The sequence below is a fragment of the Charadrius vociferus genome, unplaced genomic scaffold, assembly GCF_000708025.1.
Source record: "Charadrius vociferus isolate BGI_N301 unplaced genomic scaffold, ASM70802v2 scaffold871, whole genome shotgun sequence".
Lineage (NCBI taxonomy): Eukaryota > Metazoa > Chordata > Aves > Charadriiformes > Charadriidae > Charadrius > Charadrius vociferus.
Genome location: NW_009646866.1, coordinates 372,217 through 398,760, shown reverse-complemented (window position 1 = coordinate 398,760; position 26,544 = coordinate 372,217). Strand labels below are relative to the sequence as shown.

The following is a 26,544-nucleotide window of genomic DNA, read 5'->3' as shown; positions in this document are numbered from 1 at the left end:
TGGGCTGAAATTAAGAGGTGGAGGACTTTTTTGACGGGAGGTCTCGTAAAAGTCTACTGGGAAGACAGACTAGCCCCAGAGGAATATCATGCTGTGGCTTGGCGAAAGAATTTACAATGAGAGAGAGAGTGAGGCACAGAGAGTGGCTAATTCACGGAGTGGGGTAGGGTTAGTGGAGGATATCAAAACGTATAGATTTAGATGGCTGCTCAGAGAATTTTTTAAAAAGGAATGGAAAAATCTAATGCTCCTCTTCTTAGAGCCTTGCAGTGGTGCATCCTCACAGTTATTGCTTAATGGACACTGCCGATATATACAATGAAAAGGTAAATTTGCAATGAACTGTGACCATACAGTGCACTGTATAAGAAGAGATGAGTAAGTCTGTACAACAGGGGGGTTTGTGCTGTTCCCTCTGCAGTGGGGATTGGTAAAGTCAAGGGAAAAAGTGTCCAGGGTAGTTTGACCAGGGAAAGAATTCTCTTTTAGAGCTTGCAGAAAAAAGTGGCCTCATGCCAAGATCAGTGGGGCTGGAAATGCAGTAAAAGTACGGGGTGATGCCTATATAATGTGAGTTCAGGTAGGAGATCTGGCAAAGCCATGAGCTTCTGGTGATTTTGATACCTTAAGATTTGGGTGTCCAGCAGCTCATAGCTTCACTGATGATGTTTAGGAGAAAGTTGTCTCAACTTGTAATGCAGTCCTGGTCTGAAGAGAAGATCTAAGAATACCAAAGCTCTACAAGAGCAATAGGGACCAGAGTTTATTTCAGTTACACTGCTTCCTGAGTGGAAACAAGGAGATGTTCCCAATGGGTGGTCACTATGTAGGCGATAGTATGCTCCTCTCCACAGGAGCTCTCTGCGGCTGGTCTGGGAAGTTCACTGCCTCAGGAAGCCATTACATAAATGAAATAGATAGTTAGTCTGAGGAGCGCTGGGGTGGGGTGGCTAGAATGGCTTGATGGAGCATTAACACTGTTTGCTACTTATTAAGAGAAGGGTAACTCTGCTTCGGGCCATCTGATGATCACCATTCAGCTAGGATCCTTAGCTGCACGGAGATAATCAGATGGCCTGAAGTAGTCCTTTTTCATCCTTATGTCTTTTATACCTCGCTGGTGTCATGTTCTGATGACTTGATTATTGGTTGCTGCCTTAAATAGGTTCCCAGTAAAATCCTCGTTCTTTTCATGTTGTAATAGGATTATCATACAAGACAATGACGTTTGTACCTAAGCCAAAATACACAGCAGTTTACATGCAGAATAAGTGAAACCATCTAGAAACTGAATTTTCTAAAGATCAGCGCAAAGCTCTTCAAACAGGCCCAACCCACATGGAAAATGCAAGTTGCTGTTGAGTCAATAACAAAGCAACAAGTTTCAAGGCTGTGCCAGGAAAACAGGGAAATGTCTCGCCTCTGTGATACTCCCTCACATCCATACCTACGGAGGAAGTTTTTTCTGCCATCAGTTACTGATTCACTCAGCCCAGGGAAGGGCTGCTTTCCAGTTTGGTTTGAATGCCGTTCCTCTAATCAGCTGGAGAAAAGGAGTCACTTATATAAGCCAAGGGAAAGGAAATTCTTCAGCGATACGGCTCACATGAATAGCTAGGACTGAGTGCTGGTTTGACTCCTGAAGTCCGGCTTCTGCATCTTCTCACCCCGTTTACTTTAGGGCTGCGTTGACTGGGACACGCGGCAATTTGGGAGGCTTTCCTCTTCTTACCGGTCTTTCTTTTTCAAGGCAGTCGGTGAAGGCAAGTGGAAGGCATGACCCCCTCCTCAGACAAAGAGCTCAACGGGCTAGATAACCCCGGCTTCGTGGTGAGTCTGCTCCTCTCTGAAGGGTAATTCTCGCGTAAACGATTGGGAGCCCTGTGACAGGAGGAGAAAGGGAAAGCCGAGGGGCTCGGACTGGCTGCAAGGATGCTGGTGTGTGGTAAACGTCTGTCTCGGCTCCTTTATCGACAGGAATCCGAGGAATGATTTCCTCACTGCAGCATGTTGCTGCTGCAGGCTCAGCGTACCTTCTACTCTCTGGTGCCCTTTTCACTTCTTTTCTCTCCATTATTTCTAAAATGACAGCGTAGATGAATGGCAGCGCAAGTGTACCTGTACTTTGAAGAAAGCAAGCTCGTGGCTCCTTATGGCTGCGTCCCTGGGCAGAGCATTTTATGTATTAATTAGTAAAATTGCAACAGAAATTTAGCCTAGCAGAGAGTGTGTTTCTTTGTCTTCTGCATTTATTTCTCGCAAGGTAAATTGGCAGAGAGGTGGGGGGAAAAGGTGTTGGCGAGTCGGCAGGGGAGAGCACCCGGTAGGGTTAGAGCAGGGTGGTAAAAGCTGTAAATGATGTGTGAATTCAGGGGTGTGCATTGGCCTGGAAATGCTGCAGGCTGTAACAGCCACAGGGCAAAGGCCTGGGGCATGGCACCCCCCTTCCTATTGCATGGCAGGGGTCACCTCCATCAGAAACAAAAAAGAGCTGCTCATGTTCTGACAGCAGGTGTGAGAGTAGGGTCCTGACACCGTCTTTGTACCACGGTACAGACAACCCTCCTGGGGAACCTTGGAGGAGGCATTTAGCCTCTTGGTGTCCAGGTCTCCTATTGATGATAACCCTTGGTACGCTTGCCGCGAGGAGTGGGGGTGCTGTGCCACCTCCCCAGAGCCTTGGGGAGGTGCTCAGAGCGAGGTAGAGGTTTTCTTTAGCTATTAACGGTCTCTGTTTCTACCTGTTCTGCCATAATGCAGATCAGGCTTGTGACTTTCTCTGGTTTGAATCACCCCAACAGAGGTAGAAGACAGAGGTCTTTTACCTGTCGTTCACGCAGCTCAGTTTCTGACAACCTTCCCGATGCGCTTATTTAAGATGCTGTTGAGGGCTCTGGTGCTTTGTCTGGAGATTGAGGCACATGGAGGTCATCCTGGTCCCCTGGGTTCGTGGGAGCAGCTGGGCTGAGAACCACCAGCAGTGGTTCCCTGTTCCCACTCTGGGTGGCTCCTGCCTTGTCCTCCTGCCAGCATCACAGACTGGCTGAGGTTTGAAGGGACCTCTGGAGGTCAACTTGTCCAACCCCCCTGCTCAAGCAAGGTCACCTAGAGCCAGTTGCCCAGGATTGTGTTTAGACGGTTTTTAAATCCCTCTAAGAATGGAGACTCCACAACCTCCCTGAGCAACCTGTGCAGTACTTCGTCACCCTCACAGTGAAAAAGCGTTTCCTGATGCTAAGACAGGAACTCCTGTGTTTCAGTTTGAGCCCATTGCTTTTGGTCCTTTCTCACCCTGTTATCTCAATTCCATCCTTCTCCCGCTAAACCCTACTCGCTCCCCTCCAGCTCCTGGAGAGGTTCAGGCATTCATGTGATGGTCATGTGGGGCTGTTACTGGCACAGGCTCTGCCTGGCTGGAATACAACTCCTGGTTAACATGGGGAAAAGTTGCAATGCAAGGAAAGGAGCTTACTGCTGTCCTAGTTTAGGATTCATCTACCTGTGGTGTTATTCAGGAGTAGCTGTCCCCAAATAACTCCATGCATGGGCAGTCTTAAGTATCTTGCTGTACATTTGTTAATTTGCGGCTCAGGCTCTCTTGTTCTGAAATGAAAATGTCTCCACAGGGAGTTATTCAGGAACGCCTTTTGCTCTTGAAGTTCATGCCTGAGTTCAGTTCGAATTAACTCTGCCTTCACCTATCTATTTTGAAGTATCTGTAATGCTCCCAGTCTGCTTAGGCTGGATAAATACACTGTGTTTAAAAGGTATTACATAGCACGTTTTCAAGAGTGTGATCTAAAATGGGACTTTGGAGACTCAGCTGTGAGAATGGAAACCTGGAGGTTTCAGGCAAGTGAAGAAGTCCTTCAGGATTAATCTGCCACACCTGCAAAATTTACAACTGAATATAACATTAATTTTACATCCCTATTCCCTGACTGCAGCATTATCAGTTCTGGGCTCCCCTGTTCAAGAAGGACAGGCAACTGCTGAAGAGGGTACAGCAAAGGGCTACAAAGATGATTAGGGGACTGGAGCATCTTTCTTATGAGGAAAAGCTGAGGGACTTGGGTCTCTTTAGTCTGGAGAAAAGAAAACTAAGGGGGGATCTTATCAATACTTATAAATACTTAAAGGGAGGGTGCCAGGTAGATGGGAACAGTTTTTTTTTCAGTGGTGCCCAGTGATAGAACAAGAGGTAATGGGCACAAAGTTGAACATAGGAAGTTCCATCTTAACATGAGGAGGAACTTCTTTACTTTGAGGGTGGCAGAGCACTGGCACAGGCTGCCCAGAGAGGTGGTGGAGTCTCCTGCTCTGGAAAAATTCAAAACCCACCTGGATGCCGTCCTGTGCATCCTGCTGTAGGTGACCCTGCTTGGGCAGGGGGGTTGGACTAGATGATCTCCAGAGGTCCCTTCCAACCCTGACCATTCTGTGATTCTATGATTCTGTTTGCCTTCCATTGGTAGGTAGGCCATTGAGCGTTATTGCAGCCACCTTGCTTCGCTGGCCATTTCGGTGTTTTCAGGTTCCATCAGGACTCGGAGGATAAAAAAAGATAAGTAGAAGTTTGGTGCTGACAAACTGGTTGAGCTTCTCCTGACAGCAGGTTTCTGTCCCTGCCGGATGCAGCAGGGCATCCTGGCTCAGAAAAGCCCTCTGCTGCCGGCGTGCCGAGGACTTGCTGGCTGGAGAAGGGTCGATGAAACAAATGGTTTGGGAATCTTAATTAGCTTTTGCGTTTGCCTGAAAGTGTTGTGGCTTCCCAGGCAGCTTGCCTCTACCACATGTGTGTGTGTGTGGAGGGGTGTGTGTGTACACACAGGTGGGGTGTGCGTGAGGGGGGGTGTGTGTGTGCATGCACACACATGGAGTGTCCATGTGCTCAGGTAACATGTGTGTGTGCGCTCAGGGTCAAGATGGGTCGGAAGGAGGAGCGGTCAACCGAGGGCATCTACTTAGCTTAAAAACTGCGGCAACCGAAGCAAAGCAATATTTTGCTTTCCTTGGCAAACCGCATCTTTGTATAAATAAACTCTGCAAGGCGTACAGCTCCCTGGGGAGCCCTGGGGCTGCCTGGGAGGGGATCTGAGCCTTCCTGGGGAGCTATTTCAGACCCCACCACCTCCCTGAGGCCCCAGGACCCCAGGCTGTTTCCCAGCTCCTGGTGCTGCCACTGCGCTGGGGCATCCCTCCAGGTGCTGTTCCCCACAGCAGGTGGCTGAGATGGGACAGCACTCCAGTAGCTCTGTTGTCTCCGCTTTGAAGTGGATGCCAGGCCTCCCCGCCCACTGATGTCCCTGTGTTTCACCCTGTTCCTCCACAGGAGCAAGGTCTTCTAGTAAGACAAAGGGCAGGTGTGTTTATCAAGGCAGAATGTTTGTAAGGGTGAGTGTAAGGAGACTGGAAAGAGAAGACTTGGAGAAATGAAACAAAAAACATGCTTCTACTCTGTAATTAGTGGTGGCCAAGTTGTTCTGGCATATTTTATTGAAAGAGCTGTTTGGGTGGGGCCGCCAGGAGGGACAGAGACCAGGGGACAGTGGAGCTTTCACCGATTAACCCACTGCAGACTCTTTCTTGCTTCTGTTTTCAGTTTCTCCATCCTTAGCTAGATATTAATGGTACTAACACACTTTGTCCAGACATCCCTTTGAGGCTGAGACACCCTCTCATGTTTCTTCTAGTCTAGATACACATGTGCATATAAAAATTTTCCATAGGTGTTTTTACCTCCTTTTTAATTTACTCCTTTGCTTTTTATTTTTCATCCTGCCCTTGTTGAAAGCTACATATGAAGTGTTTCTGCAAGACACGGAGTGCAGCTGCAAGAGAGGCAGCTGCTGGGTGCCTGTGGGGCCAGGCTGTGGCTAACGAAGAGTCTCTCCTGTTTGCCAGGGTGAAGATGGGAGCCACTACTGCTCCTTGCCGGATCGCACTGCCCAGGGCCCAGAGGAAGGCAGGGGTACTGGCCATGGCAGCAGCAAGCTTGCCTACATCGTCACGGATGTGCCCCCCTGGTACCTGTGCATCCTGCTGGGCATTCAGGTGGGACGGGGGAGCAGGTGGAGTCTGGGGGTGGACGGAAGTTTAGTGGCTAATGAAGGTTAAAGATGAATTTGGGAGGGCTTCACCTTCTCTGGGCATGAATGGAGCTGTAGGGCTGGATCTCAGTGAACTCAAGTCCTTCCCACCACCACCTGAGCACTGACTTATCCTTGGGCCTACAGCTACATGGTGCCCCTTGAAGTGCAAATGGGAAGGCAGAGTCACAGGGCTGGGGAATTAATAAGAACAGGTTGGATACCTCTGCTAAAGGTAGCCAAACGTCTAAGGGCTTCTGAACTTCTGCCTTCCCAAGGCAATAAAAACTAAGCAGAAGCACCAACGCTTCTTTGGCTGATGTCAGTGCCCAGGTGTGTTAAGTGACCCAATGCCACCAATGCCACACTGGGTACGCAGCCTCAGGGAAGAGAGACCTCAGAGTGATTAAGGTAACAATGGACTGTGCTTGGAGCTTGATGGGACTTTTGTACTTTGTTTCCTTAAACAGTCATCTCAGATTTAGAGTGTATTAAACCAAGGTTTTCTAAACACATCTGCATCATGATTTTAATAAAACATGCCTCTAATGAGCACAGTGAGTTCCTGAGTGCCACCAGTTCTGACACTGCAGTCCTGTGCTCTGAGGTGAAAAATAACAACTAAGGTTAATATTTAAAGCAAAAATAAGTTTGAAAAGTTATTTTCACATTTAGTGATCAACTGAAGGTCATTGTAGAAATATGTCTGTGACTCTTCTGCAAAATGCAATGACTAATTTTTCCATTCTTTGGCATCCATTTTTTTATGGTTATCCGTAATTGCACTGTGTGAGAAAAGCTACTGATAGCAAAGAATGGGTGGCTCCAGTTTGCCAAGTTTTTATGTTATCCTTTGTGGTGCAAATGAGATGGACTTAAACATTTGCACTCACTTTGCCTGCTCGATCTCTCTCCCTACCTTGGGATGACCCTTCCTTCCTGGAAGAGTAGCCCTGAGAGCTTTGTCTTCAGGTGCTGAGGATAAACTGGTTGTGTCTTACACTGGTCTGGGGAGTTCAGAGCACTACAAAAGGTTTTTGGGCATGGAAAGTAGGAGAAGTTTATAGGGGTCCATTGCAGTTCTTGTAGGTGCTTTGGAACAGCCCCTAACAGAGCATTGAAGTTGCCAAAAAAGAGAATGGGGAATACTAGGACCGCCCAAACACAAATCTGTGAGGTACTTTTAGATTTCCCTCAACAACTCGGTAATCATATACAGCCAGTTTTGTGTCCTTCTTCACCCAGTCTTTCTCTGTGGCTCCTAGCATTTCCTGACAGCCATGGGAGGTCTCGTAGCCATCCCGCTGATCCTCTCCAAAGAGCTTTGCCTCCAGCACGACCTCCTCACCCAGAGCCACCTGATCAGCACCATCTTCTTTGTCTCAGGGATTTGCACCCTGCTGCAAGTCCTCTTTGGAGTCAGGTAGGCCAAATGTAAGAAATGGGACATGGGACAAAACACTTTGTAGATGCATTTACAACATGCTCGGCCACCAGTCTGCTGTAGAGTTTATCTACCAGTGAGGGTCGTTTGCTACCTTTGGGCGATCAGGGTACATGCCAAAGCATCCTGAAATCACCGTAGGTGATAACTGTGCAGGGCTACCTCGCTGTTCTGAATTTTGCATCTCCTGGTACTTGATGCACCTTTGTTTGGGCTTATAAGGAATCTGTCCTACAAAAAAACAAAGCATTGAAACATGCAGTAAGTGGTATCTGCTTGCTCCTTACCCCAGCAATCCTCCAGCTGAGGCAAGATCTACCTGATCTGGGCCCAGGATGAAGGGAGCATAAAGCCTATAGGAAGCTCTGGGGCAGGGGTTAACTGGGAAAAATTGGAGCCCATCTGCCACCCCTTAGGGACTCAGGGAGGAGCTCTGCAGTATATCGCATTAAGCACTACCACTTCCCACACTTAGGGATTCGTGGCACAATCTGAGCAAGGTGTATCCTCTGTGCTGCTGAGCTGTTGAAGAGCAGGTGGTGAGGAGGTGAGTGTGGAGTTCCCATTCACTTCCCAGAAAATTAAGTACTTAATCACAGAATCATAGAATGGATAGAGTTGGAAGGGACCTTAAAGATCATCTAGTTCCAACCCCCCTGCCATGGGCAGGGACACCTCCCACTAGACCAGGTTGCTCAAAGCCCTGTCCAACCTGGTCTTGAGCAGTTCAGGGATGGGGCATCCACAACTTCTCTTGGCAACCTGTTCCAGTGTCTCACCACCCTCAGAGTAAAGAGTTTCTTGCTAATATCTAATCTAAATCTACCCTTTTTCAGTTTAAAACCGTTACCCCTCGTCCTGTCACTACACTCCCTGATAAAGAGTCCCTCCCCATCTTTCCTGTAGGCCCCCTTTAGGTACTGGAAGGCTGCTATAAGGCCTCCCCGGAGCCTTCTCTTCTCCAGGCTGGTAATAAGAGACATCACTACAAGCACTCGCCCTTGCCACAAAGACCCTGTATCTTTGCTGGCCTTGCAAAATTTCTTTAATTCCCCTTGTCATAATTCTGGGCTGCCTCTCTCTCTCCACAGATTGTTTTTTGCCTCCAGTATGGTGGGAACCCGTGCTTACCTCTGAAACAAAGGCAAAAATCGCACATTATTTGGCTTCTGAATATGAGGGACCTTGTTAAAACTCTTTTACCATCACATCACTGGTCAGCTGCCAGCTCCACAGAATGCTTTTACTACTCCTCTTTCTTTCCCTGGTGCAACTTTTCCATCTCTGTCTGTCTTAAGAAATGGCTGCAGGCAGACCTCTCCCCGGAGGGTGCTCCCCTTGTCCTACATTGCTACAGGATTAGTGGAGGAGGGGGAACACCCTGGCCACAAAAAAGAGGGAATCTGGTTCTTCTCAGTTTGGTTAAATTCAGGCTGGGGTGCACGGCTGTGGCTGTGGCTGCTGGTTCAACTCAGGCTGGAGTCCTTCCAGGCAACCCCCAAATGCCTTGGTGAACACTTGAGAGCTGTGGTCCTCCCAGGCAACCCTCAAATGCCTCGGTGAACACCTGAGAGCTGTGACGTCCCCTGCTCGCTGTTAGCTGGGGGTGAAAGAGCAGTGGGGAGCCTTTCCAGTGGCTGAATAGCTAAATGAGGAACAACAGATCAAATTAAGTGGTAAGGAATTGTTCCCTGTAGGATAAGCTTGAATGGCTTTTGCTGTGCTGAGGACACAATTGCCTTGTTGCTGGCCCTGATTATAAGGCATTGAGGATATTCCGGCTGGAAAGGTGGGACTCAGCCTGTGGTGTGGCCAGAGGCAAATCAAGCCTGAGGAGACAGTTAGAAGCAGCTTTTTTTTTTCTCCTTTTCTGAAACTCTGTAGTAGTTGATAACTGTAAGTCACCAATACGACAGCCAGGAAAGTGGTAAATACAAGTTGGAGGGGATGCTTCTTCCTTGCAACCTCTCAGCGAAGCGCTCTGCACTGTTCCCAGTGTGCGCATTGAAGAAAGACTGATTCAGAGGAGAAGAACTGTGGAGATGGTCTGTTAATGTGGCATGGGGAGGGAGACCGTTCATCTTGCAGAGGTTGGCCCAGTTAGCCCGGCAAAGCAGCAGCTCAAAGGGGTACGGCTGCAGCCTGCAACTAGTCTGGGGAAGAAATGGGGGGGGTGAGGCAGGGAGAAACCATTTTGGCTAAAAGGCAATGTTGGCACGTGAATGAACGGATGGGAACTGGCCACGGGGATTGGGAGGTTCCCACCAAGAGCGAGTGTGGTTTGGGAGCAGCCCTCCAGAAGCAGTAGCCAAGGGAAAAGCCCAGCCCACTGCAACCTGCAGTTCGGTTGTGTTACATAGCATGAAAAAGCAGTGACAGATCCCAGATGGTCACTGAACAAACTATCCAAAAGGCTCCTGAGGGGAGACACAGGTTGCTTGCCATTATGGTGAGCCCCCCTTAGCAGATTCTTGGACATCATGTAGTGATGATCAGAGCATAACTTTTCCTTCTCTACACCTGCAGCTTTCCCTGGAAAGAGCTCAGCATGCCCCGTAGGCATCGCCTTGGCACTCCAGTTTGCTCTGAGCCCACCCATGCCGGCACCAGCTGTGAAATAGCTTGAGGGCCAACGCAGCGGGAGCTATAAATCTATTGTTAATTCAACAGTGGTGGCACTGGGCCTTCTCTGTTTCTTTTTGTTTGCTTTTTTTGCCTTGCCCAGCAAAATCCTTTGAAGGCTGCAACATGTTTGGCTGAGCACCATAAATAAGTGACTCCACGGATGACTGATAGTCAAATATAACTTGCTGGAAAAGCACCGACTGCTTCAGTTGTGCATGGCATGAGCAATTGCAGTGGCATAAATATTTGTTTTAGTTGACAGAGATGTGGTGTTGTTACAGCTATGCCACCTCTTATTTTCCAGTGCTTTCCCAGAGAATGGTGTAAACGCCTCTGGTTCCGGGAAATCCATGCTGAAGCACTCACCTGGCTCGCTGCCCTGCTGCTTTTCTGAGCAGGCACCATGAAAGCTCCCGGTGCAAGGAGAGGTTGCTTTGGGGGCTGCTCTTAGGGGCGATTCCTAAATGGAGGAAGCTGAGGCACCTCGGAGGTTTCCCTCATCTTGTTCAGAGCTGCTGTGCCAGCCTGCGCCCTCGGGGAGCTTTGGGTTTTTCAAGCACGCTGGAGGAATGGCCAGAACAGCTTGCACTGCAATGGGGGCTTAATGCCTGTGGTGGCTTCTCTGTCTCCATTTCTCCCTGCGTGGAAGGAGAAGAGGCTGACGTAGCTCACAGGAGCACTGGCTCCACTGTACAAAGCTCTGTACGAAGCCAGTGCTGAGCGCCTCTGGAGGTGTGAGCTCCTTGCTATCCTGAGGGGTTTCCAGACTGAGGGTTACTCTAGGCCAGGAGCCACATGGCGTGGGGGTGTTACCTAACAAAAATGGCTAAGATTCTAGCTATAAGACAACAGTTGAGAGCCGAGGTCTCGCCCAGCCAGCACTCTCAGCCCTGTCCATGCAGGTCTCCTTTCCAGTGTCGGTGGAAAAAGAGCAGAGTCAATAGCTTTAAAAAACTGTACTAAAAGCCAAGTCACATTTTCCACTGCCTTCAGCCTGAGGATGGTTGTGACGTGGGGAGTAGCCAGCACATCTCTTTGTGTTTCACTCTGAGGTTGGTGACGCACTGGAACATGTTGCCCAGAGAAGCTGTGGAAGCTCCATCCCTGGAGGTGTTCAAGGCCAGGCTGGATGGGGCTTTGAGCAACCTGGTCTAGTGGGAGGTGTCCCTGCCCATGGCACGGGGGTTGGAACTAGATGATCTTCAAGGTCACTTCCAACCTAACCCATTCTATGATTCTATGATTCATGAGCAGGTTGTGAAGAAAATGGAGGCAGCTGAAGGTGACAGAGCAAGCAACTGGATGGATATTGGCTAGATTTGGGCCTAGGTCAGTGCTGAGCTTTTCTTCAGAGTCTTGCTGTCTTTCTTCCTTGGTCTTCTACCCTCCTTCAGCTTTTTCTTTTGGTTGTTGTTTTACCATGTGCAGCTCCGTGGTCTCATCACATCTTAGGAGGACTACTTTTTCCTTAATGTGGGGTAGTAGAGTTTGACTCCAGCACCAACGAGCCTCTCCACTGGCAGTGTTTGAACCTGCGCTCTTTCCCCTGGCTATGTGGCTCTTGAGTGCAATGGGCAGCAATGCCCACCCATGGTCAGTGATGGAGACCTGCCAGAACAATCCAAAAGATACTGACAGAGGCCAAGTGCAGACTAATTTTTAAATTTGTTTCACTTTCATTTCACTCACCCCTATAGAGCTGGGTTTCTAGCATTCTTGCTCATCCCTCTGCTCTCCTTCCAGGTTGCCTATTATTCAAGGAGGCACTTTTGCATTCCTGACCCCAACCCTGGCCATGCTGTCTCTCCCCAAGTGGAAGTGCCCTGCCTGGACGCAGAATGCTACCTTGGTGAATGCTTCTTCACCAGAGTTCATTGAAGTCTGGCAGACACGGATGCGAGAGGTATATTATGTTTTCAGTGGTACCTGCTCTGTATCAGGGCTGTTTCCTTTCAGAAAAGCACCTGACCATGGCAGGGCCATCAGTGTTGGAGAACCCACCATCCCCAATGGACCTTGGCCGTCACCCTGTTGCAGCTTCCTGAGCATCTAATCTCCATTAGGAAATCAGATGCTTCACTGCTGCTGAACAGGGAATGTGCAGACCTCAGGTGATCTTTTGTCCCTGCAAAGTGTCCACTGGTCCAGCCAGATCCCTTCTCCATGAAGCATGGTTAGCCTTGAGGAAAGAAGGGAGGGAAAATGTTTCCAAGGACGAGACCCTGTCTAAGCACAGGAAACCTAGTAAAAAGAAGTGCAAGGGCAGAACTTACTGTAAATATTAAAGAAAAGTGCATTCTTAGGTAGACATAAGAGAGGAGGAAAGGTCAGAACACTGCCTTGTTCTACATCTATTGCCTTATCAGAGTGAGTGGCTAAATTTGGCTGAGTTGATCCTTTCGTTGGGGTGCTTTGCAAAGCACCTGGGAAGCATCACAAGCTCATGAAGGTTTAACTGTGCAGCACAGGCTGCCTTCACTACTCATGTACGTAAACCTGTCACAAGGGCACTGTTGCTTTCTCCCTTCAGGCTGGGTGCTTCACCCTGGCCCCTGTGTTTCTCTTTCTTTCCCTTTGGAGCCCGGGGAGGAAAGGTGCTCAGCACCACAGAGGACCCAGTATGGGTTTATCACCAAATCTGTGAAGGCAGAGAGCAGCCTCACCCCTGAATCCCCTGCCTGGACCTGGCATGAACAGCAAATGCCATTTCAGGATGTAATTGCTGGCTACTTAGCAGTGATTGTCAAACATAGGAAAGTTCGGGGTGATAAATTTGTCCCTGGAGGGAAACCGATACTCAGAAAAAAACAGAGGCTGTAATGACCCACTTGCCCTACCAGCAGTGCTGAAGTGCCCCAAGCCCTTCCCAGATGGGAGATGAGTGGAGACCACGGCCCTGCTCCCCTAGGGCAAGAGATTTTCCCCTTCGTTTTGGGGTAGCAGGAAGAGAAGGTGCAGCGAAGCTGATGCATGCTTGGGTGATCTGAGAGAACAGGGAGGAGGGGGTCTGTGGAACCGAATTAGCCCTGGTGAGGACTAAATCCACCAGCCAAGGGGAAAGTTGGTGTGTTGGTACTTTGGTGGTCCTTCCCCACATGTAATGCTCAGCCGGGCTTTGCTGTAGTCAGCGGGAAGCCTCCATGCTGATCCGTCACTGCAGGCTGAGCTTGGCTCTCACACTGGTTTTGCACTGTCTTATTAAGAAAAAGCTCAACAGCTGGAGCTCCTTTCAACCTCTGTTCTCTCCCTCCATTTTTTCAGGTGCAAGGAGCTATCATTGTAGCTTCCTGCTTTCAAATCTTTGTTGGATTTTCTGGCCTGCTCGGATTTCTGATGAGGTTCATCGGCCCCCTGACGATTGCCCCCACCATCACCTTGGTTGCGCTACCTCTCTTTGACTCAGCTGGAGACGACGCTGGGCAGCACTGGGGCATAGCATTCATGTAAGTCTCACTTCCCCATGGGAAAGCTGAGCGTCCACAAACTACCTACCTCTAATATGAAACCAAGTGTCGCAGTCTGTAGCAGTGTTCCCCTGGGTTCCAGATATTATTTGTTGAGCACTAACATGCAGCAGGCTTGTGCAAGGCAGCAGCGTGGCATAGTTTCGACCCCTCCAGGAGGTTAGAGTCCTCAGCAACAAAGCAAAACCCCAAAATAAGTTACAAGATCTGATTTTTGTGAAAATCCAAAGTTCATAAGTCATTAGAGCACAAGGCTTTCCTGTGTGGTTCCTGGGGGCAGTCTCCGCCACAGTTGTCTACACACGCTGTCTTACACACCCATTATTTAAGTTAAAGAGACATTCCTAAAATGACAAAGTTAAGCACTCAGAGTTAGATATTCCTCAAGTTAAAATAGCTGGTGCTTTATGTTTTCGCATGAGGAGGAATTGTTTTCTCCACAGAGAACCCCTGTGCATGTTGCTTTGCAGCACTGAGAGCTCTTTCAGGGATATTTGTGTGCATGCCCGTGTCCGTGAGTGTACGAGTGTGCTTGGTGGCAGAATTTCTTTGCCATTTCAGAAATTAATTAAAAAAGTAGAAATGCTACTGCATGTTTCCCCAGCAGATGTGGCACCTTCAGATCCCGAATGCAGACTTCAGCTTGGGTTAACATGAAACAAGAGTAGGTTGTTGTCCTCACTGTGGGGTCCCATCAGTTTGCTGGTGCTTTCAGAGCTGCCTTTGGAGACTCAGGGGCCAGGCTTGACTGCAGCCCTTGGAAGGCAGCATGCTATTGTGGCGACGTGCTCCAGTCCACTTCTCTCTTGTTCTCATCTCTTTCCTGCACCTGCCCTCCCCTACCCCAAAAACCACCTCTCTTCTCCGCCCCCAGTTCCTCACTTAACTGGTCTCTTCCACAAGCACCCTGCAGGACCCCAAACCCTGCCTGCAACCCAGCTTTCTTTTCACCGTTGTTTGTTTTGCCCACCACATCTCTGGCTTGTAGTCCTGTTCTGCAGCTCTGGTGACTTCTCCTAGCCCCTTTGCTTAGCCAGTCTGAATTTTCCCTTCAAACTGTATATCCTTGTCTGGACTATCTCCTTTTTCTGCCTCCTTTCTCCAGCCACTGGCTCCTAACCTCAGAATCTCACTTGACCTCTTTGCCCAACTGTGCTGCCCAGGGAAGTGATGGAGTTGCTATCCCTGGAGATATTTAAAAGATGGGTAGCCATGGTGCTTAGGGACATGGTTTTAGTGGTGGTTTTGGCAGTGTTAGGTTGATGGTTGGACCTGGTGATCTTAGAGGTCCTTTCCAACCTAGACAATTCTATCATTCTATGATTCTATGATTAACAGGGTCCCAGTCCTCCAGCCCGTGTCCCTGCTCTCAACCTCGGTCACCCTTTTTGTCTGGTTCATTGCTGTCCCATCTTCTACTCTTGTAAATCCCAGTCCTTTCTTTCCTCACTGAGGCACCTTAGCACCACCTCAGAGCCCCATTGGGCTCTGAGCCGTCTCAGTTGTGTCCTCTTTTGCTGCCTTCTCCGTGATCCATGGGTGTCATTAGGGAAACAGGGTGAGCAGTGATGGAGAAGGTGGAAGACATGAGCCATGTGGTCTCAGCCCTGCTGTTCAGCCCCACCACATACCAGAGTCCCCATGATGGGTGATACCCACCATTCCCTCAAGAAATTAGTCTAGTCCGTGCTCACTTGCTCCCTGTTGATGGTGCATACACAGTTCATTGCTGGGCAAGGCCTGGACATACTCAGAAGGCTCAGAATCTTTATGGGCTGCAAATGCTAAAGCCCGAGATGTTTCTGCTGACTGCTTGGAACCTGAGATGAGTGATCATTGCTACAGACTGAGCATACCTGAGCAGATTTTTGTGAGAAAGAGCAATATACTTTACCCCAAAGAACAAGTTCTACTAGATCTCAAATTTCTGCTCCAGGTCTTAAACAGACCCTGTGACTGCTCAAGGCAAAATGACCTCAATGCAGGCTATATACTATGTCTATTTCCTGAACATCACTCTTTGAAATAAGTTTGGGATATATTTTTCCAGAAATATTTGGCCTGAGGTGGACGTTTTCCATGGAAATTTTCATCCTCAATGGGTAAAGTTAGGCAGAATTGTAAGCAGCTGAAAATAGCATTTGTTAATGGAATGTGTCAGACAACCTGAATAATAAGCAGTGACACCCACCCGAGACAGATGAGGGCTCTGCAGTGATTCATAAGGCTGCTGAGCACCTTTGTTAATGCAAATGCACAAAATGTGCCCTGACGCAGTCTGTCTGGGCTCTGTAGCTTTAGAAACCCGGAATGGAAACCAGTTCCTCTTCAAACTTTCTGCCTCCAGTCGTTCAGTGCTTTGAATTATGATTGATAGATAACCTTTGGCTGTATGTCGTGGTGTGCCTTTGCAGAGAGGTGAGGTTAGCGTTTCCCTTGCACTGCTGGTATTCTTCCTGCCCGTGAACATTGCACCCATAGCTCGTCACCTTTCCACGCATAGAAAACTACCAGTTTTCCCTGCACGGTCAGTGCACTTCAGCTGGTGCAATCGATTTCTCACCAAATCCTGTCTGGATTAATTCACTCAATGTACAATTTAGACTTGTTATAGAAAAAAAAATGAGAAGCCTTTCAGAAGCCCGGTCAACATAGGATGAAAATGTCCAAGGTTGTCTACCAGCTCAGCAGTCAAGGTGGGGTGCCCAGTCCCTGCCCTCTCACCACATATGGCAACCTCCAGCTTCATCTAGTTGCGCTTTCTGAGGGGAAGACACATCGGGAGCAGACAGGGCTTGCTGTGAACACACCCAGCTGTGCTGCCATTCACAGGACATGTGTCCTACACGAGGGATGGGAGAGGAGGTGGACCTGGTGGTCACTTCCATCAGAACAAGCCCTGGGTGTGCAGTGAGTGCCACTGCCTTGGAGGACCCCTCCGCCGCGCATCCCTCGCAGTCTGAAGGGCTGCGCTCTCCCCTTCTCTGGGAGGCCTCTGTGGGCACCACGTGCAGCCTCACAGTCCCACCATGGGTTTTTTCTTTCAAAACAGGGACTTGCACAGCCATATCAAATCCTCTTTCTTTCCCCCACTGCCACTTAGGAGCTTTTTGCCACTTGCAGAGCAGCATAGGTAAACGTGAAAGCAGGAAACCAATAAAACCTGTGTTTCCAATGTATCTGAATTACACAGAGGTTCAGGGACAGTTTCCTAGACAGCTTGCCTGGACCTTGCATGTCTCTCAGGTCTTTCTTTTACTCAAGAGTCATTTTTAAGCTTCCTGCAACTGTGTCATACTCACTGATGCGCAATCGGGGGGGTGGTTGTGGTGGTGTCAGTCTTGAAACAAAAGGGGGGAAAAGGATATTTGCAAATGCAGAGGAACTGTTGGTAGGGTATGATGGAAAGCTTGTTCCACCTCAGGCTTGCTGGAGTGGGGAAGCACCGTCTGGTGCTGAGAGCCTGTTTTTTGGGGTCCTCTGGAGTCCTGGGTCCTTGGGTAGCAGGTCTTTAGTTAGTGTGGGGACAGGCAGGCAGCTGGTCAACCGCTTTGTCTCATGGTTTTGTTTTCCTTCCTGCTAGGACTATTGCTTTCATAGTTCTGTTCTCTCAGTACCTAAAAGATGTCCCTGTGCCGCTGCCGTCTTACCAGAGAGGAAAAAAGTGCCGCTTCTCCCCAGTCTACATCTTCCAGATCTTCCCGGTACGTTGGAGTTCCCGGATACCCGGTGATCGTGGCAGAGGGACTGGTCTCACCCTCCCTGGGATGTCTGTGCTCTTTCCACTCGTGTCCAGCTGAGTCAGTACTTCCCAGCACAGCCCACGCAGCAAGGGGGCAGAGCGGGAGAAGGTCCCCATGGCCCTGACCATGGCATGGGGAGGGAGCAAAGGAGGGAGGGCCACCAGGACCCCCTGCCATCCGTCTGCCTCCATTCCATGTGCAGGGGAAAGGTTTGGGTGGGGAGACACCTTGTCCCCCATAACCATGCTGGAGACCTGGCCATATCCTAACCAGACCCCGCTGCTGCATGTGATGGGCAGGTGCTGCTGGGGCTGTCCCTGAGCTGGCTGCTCTGCTACATACTGACGGTGACCGATGTCCTCCCTACGGACCCCACCGCCTACGGCCATCTGGCCCGGACGGACACCCGTGGGGACGTTTTGTCCCAGGCTCCCTGGTTTCGGCTGCCTTACCCAGGTACCGCTGCCCCCTCCTTTCCCCATCCCGCCTTGCTGCTCCCTGCTCCATCTTGCACCTCCGCTTACGGCTAGCCGGGGGAGATGAAATGCCAAAAATCAGGCAAACACCCTTAAGCACCCTTGCTGTTCTTCCTCCCGGCAATAGATTTCAGGGCAAACGTGCCCCACCAACCTCAACTGAGCTCTTTACTTGCAGGCCAGTGGGGAGTGCCAACCGTCAGCCTGGCTGGGATATTCGGCATCTTAGCCGGGGTGATTTCCTCCATGCTGGAGTCCGTGGGAGACTACTACGCCTGCGCCCGCCTGTCCGGGGCCCCGCCGCCGCCAAAGCACGCCATCAGCCGCGGGATTGGGATTGAAGGCATCGGTTGCCTCCTGGCCGGGGCCTGGGGGACGGGGAATGGCACCACGTCGTACAGTGAGAACGTGGGGGCCCTGGGCATCACCAAGGTGAGCCTCACCGCAGCGGGGTGGCTGCGGTGCCCTGGTCCTCCCGGAGGGTTTCCCCCAAGGGTGTATTTACAAAAGTGTGGTGCACACGGGTATGTGCTGGACCTGGGATATGATCTTAGCCCACCTCCTGCAAGGCACATGGGGAAAATGTGCCCTGGCACATTGGTGACTGCCTCAACAGCGCTACGAATCACCTAACAGAGGTGGCCAGTCCCGCTCTTCACCGTTCATGGTCCGCATATGGGACGAGTGCGTGTTGCTGTTACTCACGGCTCCTGGGTTAGGAGATACTAAAGAGAGTATGTTACATCTGAGCTAACCCAGAAACTTCCTGAGGACTGACTTTGGCAAATACTGTCTGTCTGTCTCTCTGTCTGCTTATTGGTTTTATCTGTATTCCAAAACATATAAAGAGGAGAGGAGAGGAGAGGAGAGGAGAGGAGAGGGGCAAAAAAAAAAAAAAGAAAATATTTAATAGGGCTTCAAATTTCACAATTTTTATAACCCAAGAATGGCAATGATGTGAAAGGTAGACTATTTCTTTGGGATTATAAAATGTGATGGCAAAGTTTTATGTTTTTGCCTCTCTATAAAGTTTTGTGAATCCCTTGAGTACTTTATTGCTCATATAAGGGAAAGAAACTTCCAGAGATAAGCTTGACAATCAGATCAAAGATTTTCACTAATCTTTACAGTCAGGGGACGGGTACATCCAGCAGCCAACTGGAAAACATTTTTAAATCATTGTCAAGTAAGCAATGTCATGTCAGCAGATCTGTGAGCCAGTAAACAAATGCAGAATTTGACTTATGGCTCCCACTTTTATAATACTGCTTATTTCACTGGATTTTATAAACCTTACTCACAATAACCATTTTTCACAAATTGAAGTGTTAGTGTTTGACCGAGGTGGCTCCTCCCAGCAGCAAGGGCTGTCTGGAGTCCCGTTGCCCAGTTCAGCCTGTCATCACCTGTACCTTGTCGCTATGACATCTGTGCATACTGACCATACGCCTGAGCCTATTCTTTCCTGACATGCAGTTTGCTGCATACATTGTGTGTATGGGATGTAGCATAGTGCAGAAGTGCCCAGACTCATAATTATCACATGTTCTCCCCATGTACGGTAAGTCCTTCGGGTGGACGTGCCATCCTTGCTGATTCAGGTGAGATGTTTCCCTTAGATCCCACCTCTGCTCACCTTGTTCACACTTAAGAGAGCAGAAAATACAGTCTCAGCTCAGTCAACCTTAAATCAGTGTAAAGACTCTGGCTGGGATAGGTGGGGATGCTGAGAGCACCAGGCAAATTTCATTTTTATGTTTTTTATGTGGGAAACACGTTTTTCCATAACAAATGGAAACGCAAGGGACTTGTTTCCTCTGCTTAAACAGAGGTGGCCAGAACCAATCTGAAACATCTTTGGAGATCTCAGAAATCCACAGGGGCTGTCAGATAAGGCAAAGGAGAAGCTGCCAGAAGCTGCCAAGTTGCAACATCTTAAAAGGCACCAAGCACCTATGTTTATGATGCTTGATCGAGCCCAGCATGCCAGTACTCAGCTCTCATTTCCAAGAAAAGAAAAGGAGGATTTTAAGGGGAGGTAAAGACCTCAGAGTCACCATATACATAGCAGGAAACCATGCATTTTTTTTTCGACCTTAAAAAAGAGAAGCCATTTTCTTGTTTTCCTGACATAATTGAAACAAACTCTAAACTAGAGGCTTTAGCAGCGTATGCTCACAGTTGTGGTATCAGTGGATTAGTTAATTTGCCTTTAAGGCCAACTCCATGTACTGGGTAATTCGACATTTTGGCAAATTAAGAATCTGAAGCTTCATGCTAATTCTGGAACAAATAGATCTGTTGGCTTTTATTAAATTACAGTTTTGATGGTAATGGTGTCCCAAGGTTTTAAGCTGAGGAATATAAAAAGCCCACCTAAAGGCAACGCATGATTTTATTTTGAAACTCCCCACCAAATCTTTTTCATTTATCTTTCACAATCAAGTAAGACTTAAAATATTTTAAAGGGACATGTTTAAGAAATACTTAAAAAGAGACACTACTAGTTGCTGGGAATATTTTTGTTGAAAGCATTTATAAAAGGCCCTTCCTGTAAATATGACATTCTTTAGATATTTAAAGGGAGGGATTAAAATATTTAATTGAATTATAAAATGTTTTCAAAGGATTACAGAGTTTCCCTGCCTAAGACACGACCATTGTAAATCTTAGCACGATTCTTTAAGCTGTTCGAGTTTTGGTGTGGCAAGGCGTACCATGAATTGAAAGTCTAATAATTATTGCTGCTTTTCTTTTTAGTTTCCATAGTCTGTAAATGTCCCTTTCATCTCTTTGTTTGGCAGATGCTCTTTTTCTTTTCTAACAGATCTGAATGAAAGGCATGGCTTGGTGCTTCATCCCATCTTTGGTGTAGTGCCCAAACAAGAAAAGGCCACCCTGGCTCTTCCCAGGGAAAAAAATGAGAAGAAAATGGTTTTACTGAAGCTAGATGGGAGATGAGAGATGGCGGCAGACCAAGAGACTTCCTCACTTCTTATTAGCCATTTGTTGACCATGGAAAGGATAGATCAGATCCCAGACCTTGGGATTGAAGCAGCCAGCCTGGTCGGCTTTGCTCTCCCAAATCTTGGTCTCCAGGGAATGAAGGAATCCATGTGGGACGTGCAGTTGAAAGCCATTTTTAGATGGCAATCCATATCCTGGTGGAAGGATTGTCCGGTGAATTGACTGGGTGGTTGCAGTGCCAGCCTGTGGGGCTGCCGAGACATTTCTAGTCTGGAGCAAGAGCAAAGCTGTCTATGGGGATTACTGGGGTCTCAATTTAAGAATATATTTTTTAACAGCAAACTGTTGAAGTCCTGACAACAGTAGGAAAGAGGATAACATTAGGTAAATAGGTGTGGATCCGCGATTGCTCTCAGAGTGCCTTTCATGATAAATATTTACAAGTGTGCAAATGCTGATGCTTCCCATGCAGTGCGAGCACCCCAGCTCACCAGTGGCTGCAACCCCTGCCCGGCAGGTTGGCACCAGAGCCTGCCATCCCTCGCCTCTCTGCGCCGGTCGGTGCGTGACTGCCTCTTCTTCCTCTCCTCTCACCCCAGGTAGGGAGTCGAATGGTGATCATTGCCGGTGCCTGCGCCATGCTCCTGAGCGGCATCTTCGGAAAAGTCGGGGCGATGCTTGCCAGCATACCCACCCCTGTGATCGGAGGCATGTTCCTTGTGATGTTTGGAGTTATCACGGCAGTAGGGATTTCCAATTTGCAGGTAACAGCTGTGTGAGCGCTGTTTCATCCCGACGGGAGGGGGACTCTGGTTTCAAGTCAGGTTCTTACCAGGCTGAGGCAGACATAACCCTACTGTAGCAAATGCAAACCTTTGTGTTGGAAGTCCCTTGGGTAAAGATGAGGGCATGTACCCAGAGGGGCTAAATCGCAGAGGGCTCACGGGTCGGGGCAGGGCTTGCTGGCAGCAGGATCACTAACGTCCTCAGCAGCACCAGGGGGGCTGCTCGGGTCCCCTCCTGCATGCAGTGTTTACATCCGAGCACATCTCATGAACACAGCAGTAATGCACAGATTTGGGTAATTGTAAATGTAATGTATGCAATTTCTCTGTGCAGTACACAGATATGAACTCCTCCAGAAACATCTTTATCTTTGGATTTTCTGTATTTGCTGGCCTCACGGTTCCCAACTGGGCAAGCAAAAATACTACACTGCTGGAAACAGGTAAGAAATGACACCAGGAACATTTTCTATAGCATAAAACTGAAGCAAAGGCTGATCCAGAGAAATATTTTAAAATGCAGTTTTTCCTGGTAAAAGCCTGAAACCTGTGCTTTGACTGTTGCCTGTTTCTTTCTGGGAGGGCTGTTCTTGCCCTTTGTTCTGATGCGCCGCTCTGGTGTGGAAATCTCTGCTCTTGATCAGTGACTACACCTCGCCAGATTCCTGTCAGGCTTAAGGATTGCAGAGCTCATCCTTGGGACACATTCCCACAGCTTTGGGCAGGAGAATACTTCAGAGCTGAATCCTGATCAAGATCTCAGTGAATGAGATTGCTTACATGTTCAAACACAATCAAACTTTGTGCTTCCAAAATGCAAGAGGAGACTCCTCTACTAAATTCCATCAAGTTCACTTTATTGAATTTTCCAGTCCTCCAACAGTTATGCCTTCATTGTGTCTCGTGTGACCAATGTGTTTGTCACAAATCATAGAATGGTTTAGGTTGGAAAGGACCTTGAAGATCATCAAGTACCAACCTCCCTGCCTTGGGCAGGGACACCTCCACCAGGTTGCCCAAGGCCACATCCAGCCTGGCCTTGAACACCTCCAGGGATGGGGCCTCAACAACCTCTCTGGGCAACCTGTCCCAGTGCCTTACCACCCTTAAAGTGAAAAACTTCTTCCTAATGTTTAATCTAAACCTGCCCTCTTCCAGTTTATAGCCATTCCCCCTTGTCCTGTCACTACAGGCCCTAGTAAAAAGTCCTTCCCCAGCTCGCCTGTAGGCCCCCTTTAGGTACTGGAAGGCCGCAATAAGATCTCCCTGGAGCCTTCTCTTCTCCAGCCTGAACAGCCCCAACTCTCTCAGCCTCTCCTCATAGGAGAGGTGCTCCAGCCCTCGGATCATCCTCGTGGCTCTCCTCTGGACACGCTCCAGCAGGTCCGTGTCTTTCTTATGTTGAGGACTCCGGAGCTGGATGCAGTACTCCCGGTGGGGTCTCACGAGAGTGGAGTAGAGGGGCAGAATCACCTCCCTTGACCGGCTGGCCACACTTCTTTTGATGCACCCCAGGATACGGTTGGCCTTCTGGGCTGGGATTGCACATTGCTGGCTCATGCTGAGCTTCTGGTCAATCAGCACTCCCAGGTCCTTCTCCTCAGGGCTGCTCTCCAGCCATACCCCACCGAGCCTGTATTTGTGCTTGGGATTGCCCCGACCCAGCTGTAGGACCTTGCACTTGGCCTTGTAGAACTGCATGAGGTTGGCTTGGGCCCCCCTCTCCAGCCTGTCCTGGTCCCTCTGGATGGCATCCCTCCCCTCCAGCGTGTCTACCTCGCCAAACAGCTTGGTATCATCGGCAAACTCGCTGAGGGTGCACTCGACCCCACTGTCCATGTCTGCAACTAAAATGTTGAAATGCTGTAGTGTCCTCTCTTAAGGTGTATGTGGCATGCTGGGTGGGTTGTTGAAAGAGCGGGGCCCACAAGTCACACGCTCTGTAGATGATCTATCAGATGCTCAGTGCCACTGGGCTTGCTCATGCCTATTATCCCTCACAGAGAAACATCACAACTGATTACCTTGTGGTGAACTCCCACGCCGTATTTCTTTGGGAGCTGAAGCTCGTGCTTTTGTAGGGAACTGTTACATCATGGAGGTGCAGAAACTGGAGCAGAAGGCGGCTTTTTCTCGGACAGTGCTGTGGTCTGCATTGTTAATAGGGTCTTAAGGTATTTATGAGTCAACTCCTGCCCACCAGCAGCTGGGCCAGTGAATAATTAGGAATATAATTTATGAATTATAAAACTGTAGGTCTGAACCTGGCAGTGAGACCAATTGCATTGCCAAATCTTAAGCTCTGCTTTGGGATTTGCAAGTCTTGTCTAAACAAGCATGCCGCTTGCAGCTTCTTGGCTCCGGGTATGTTGCTGGTCAAACACATGTCTCTCTGCACCAATAGCCAAAGCTTTGTTTTTCTGCTAGGAATCATCCAGCTGGACCAGGTGATCCAGGTGCTTCTCACCACTGGCATGTTTGTGGGCGGACTCCTGGGGTTTATCCTTGATAACACCATTCCAGGTAGGATTTGCTGAAATGAGCTAAACTACTAGTTTGTGCCTGCCCCAGGGTTTGTTTCCTAGTATTTTTTGTCTTTATGATTACTGCTGTATGGGTAGGAGTTGTGCTAGCAACCATGAAACACCATGTGACAACTCCGCCCAGGGAAGGGTGAGGAACAGGAGACATCACTGAAGTGGTTTCTGGCTGGAAAACAGCAGCTTACAAAAACTAACTCATTTTTCAGGAACAACCCAGTCTAAGGAAAAGGTTTATTTGGGAAAAATGCCTTTTTGGGGAAAATGCCTTTTAGGGAAAATGCCAGCTTAGAGCCATGTTGCTGGTTGAAAGGAGAGAGAAAGGCGACTACAAGAAGGGGAAGGAGCCAACGCATGCCTCCCTATGAGAGCTGCTAAAACTGAGGCTGAACTGGTGCCATCGCAGCAGAAAGCAGTAGGAAAGGCTGATGACCAAAGATAGGAGATGGCACCTACAGCTGGCCCTCACAGACAGCAAAGAGCCTCTGATTTCCATCAAGCCTGGAGAGGGATGGCGTAAGAATAGGAGAGGAAACCTTCTTTTCTGCTACAGAAAAAGAGCAGGAAGGACACTCTGTTAACCAGATTCTTTTACCATCTCAGGCTTCTTGGAAAGCCAATCTCCCTTTGATTCATTAATTTTCTTCTAGCTCTTGATCTTCAGCTCCTCTGGGCAGAATTTACAGGTGTGCTCACTCCCTTTCCCAAGAAGGACTAGGCCACTGCAACAATTACAGGCACTTAGCAATTCCTTGGCTAGGGTAAACGCCCGTGGCCGACTAGTAATTGCTAGCTAAACCTTATTCCTCTACTCCGCAGTATCCGGGCAGTTAACAACCAGCCTTGCTTTCCTAGCACTGTATGACCCCCCTTTGAACAGTTCTTGAAGTCCCCGTGGCTTGCGAAAACCTGTCTTGGTATAGTTGATTCCCGTGGAAAGCAGTGGAGAAGACTGCTTATCTGGAAGCTGTTGGAGGATGGGTGTTGTCTAGAAGCTCATTTGTGAATCTTTCGAAAGAGCTTTGGAGCTAGAAGAGTTTAAGTGCAAGGGATCTGTATGTTGTGCTGGGTCTGTTGGGATTTGAGAAGTGGGTGCAAAGCACACAGGTAGTCCTACACTGGTAACACCTGCTGGTTTAAACACAACGATCTCATTTTTGCTGTTGCAGGAACACAGGAGGAGCGGGGGCTCCTGGCGTGGAAGAACAGCCACAAGGGAGAGGCGGACAACTCTCAGCTCATTTCCCAGGTCTATGATCTTCCGTTTGGCATAGGCACCAGACACTGCGCTGTCTCTTGGTTTCGGTATCTCCCTGCTTGCCCCAAAAGACTACCTGTCAGCAAGAGAATGGATGAACTGAAGGCTGCTGGACAGGAAAGCAGTGTTAAAGCAAGTCCAGAAAGAGACTCTGAGATAGGTGCCGATACAAGGATATAAGCTGCCTGGCCTGCATGTGAACTCATCTCAGAAGCAGACGTCTGAAAAGCGCGTCTGCAGCCCCCATCATTTGAACATGAGCTGGCAACTGTCGGAGGCTGGAACAGGAGAACGATAATGTCTTTCTCTTAATGTCTTTCTCTTTGCAGCTCTGCCCCCTGCACCACTGGTGACCTTAAGGGAGTCATTTTTCTCCTCTTTGCTCCTCCCTGCCCACCTCTAGGAAGAACATAACCCCTCTTTGGGGGACACCAAAGCCCAAGAAATGCCTGGGAAAGATGTTCAGTTTCCTTCCTTGCACTGAGCCTTGGGAACCCCAAGGAGCAGCTGTTTAGCTGAAGCAGAGCTCTTCTTGCCCCCCATCTTGGCTGCTCAAGGGGCCACAGGAGAAGGCATCCCTGATGTGGGCCCTCTACCACATCAGGGATGCCTTGGGCTAAGGCTAATCCCCATCACCTTGCAGATCTGTAATGGCAACACTCACCCCTCTACTTGTGGTTTACACCTCGTCCTGGCCAAGGGGAAGATGTGGGCACCTCTAAGTCATGATTCGCCTCATTCCATATTCCCATAATTTTAAGTCAGTCAAATGAATGTTGTTGTAAGAGAGGCATCTAAGGTTAATGGGATGGATTGTCTTCTGAACATGCCTCTCCCACCTCAGACCACAGGGGGAATCTAGAGACCTTACTTAGGTTCTTGGCCTAACAGAAAAATCCAGCTTCACTGAAATGAATCCCACTGGGGGTGCTGGGAGCAGTCTCAGGGGAACCAGCTTCCCCAGGGCAACAAACCCTGCAAAGATGAAGGAATCATCATCAAAGGTGAAGGAGAAAACTCTTCTGCTCGCAATCTGATGCATCCCCGCTACTGCTATGTCCTGTGTCCCCCCTCAATGTACCTGTTTGGTCTGGTGTGGTGACTTTGCGGTGACAACCACTTCTCTGGAAAATGGTTTGCAGATTCTTGCTCC

General features: G+C 48.9%; 1 protein-coding gene across 1 annotated transcript; it reads left to right on the top strand.

Annotated features, from left to right (window-relative positions):
* Positions 1-1,776: 1,776 nt before the first annotated feature.
* Positions 1,777-25,571, top strand: LOC104294745 (solute carrier family 23 member 1-like). The gene is made up of 12 exons (XM_009894390.1): positions 1,777-1,830; positions 5,905-6,054; positions 7,355-7,512; positions 11,902-12,061; positions 13,420-13,601; positions 17,206-17,326; positions 17,665-17,821; positions 18,020-18,273; positions 21,408-21,572; positions 21,928-22,036; positions 24,021-24,116; positions 25,303-25,571. The coding sequence occupies exons 1-12, from the start codon at positions 1,777-1,779 to the stop codon at positions 25,569-25,571; spliced, it is 1,875 nt and encodes a 624-aa protein (XP_009892692.1).
* The last annotated feature ends 973 nt before the right edge of the window (positions 25,572-26,544 follow it).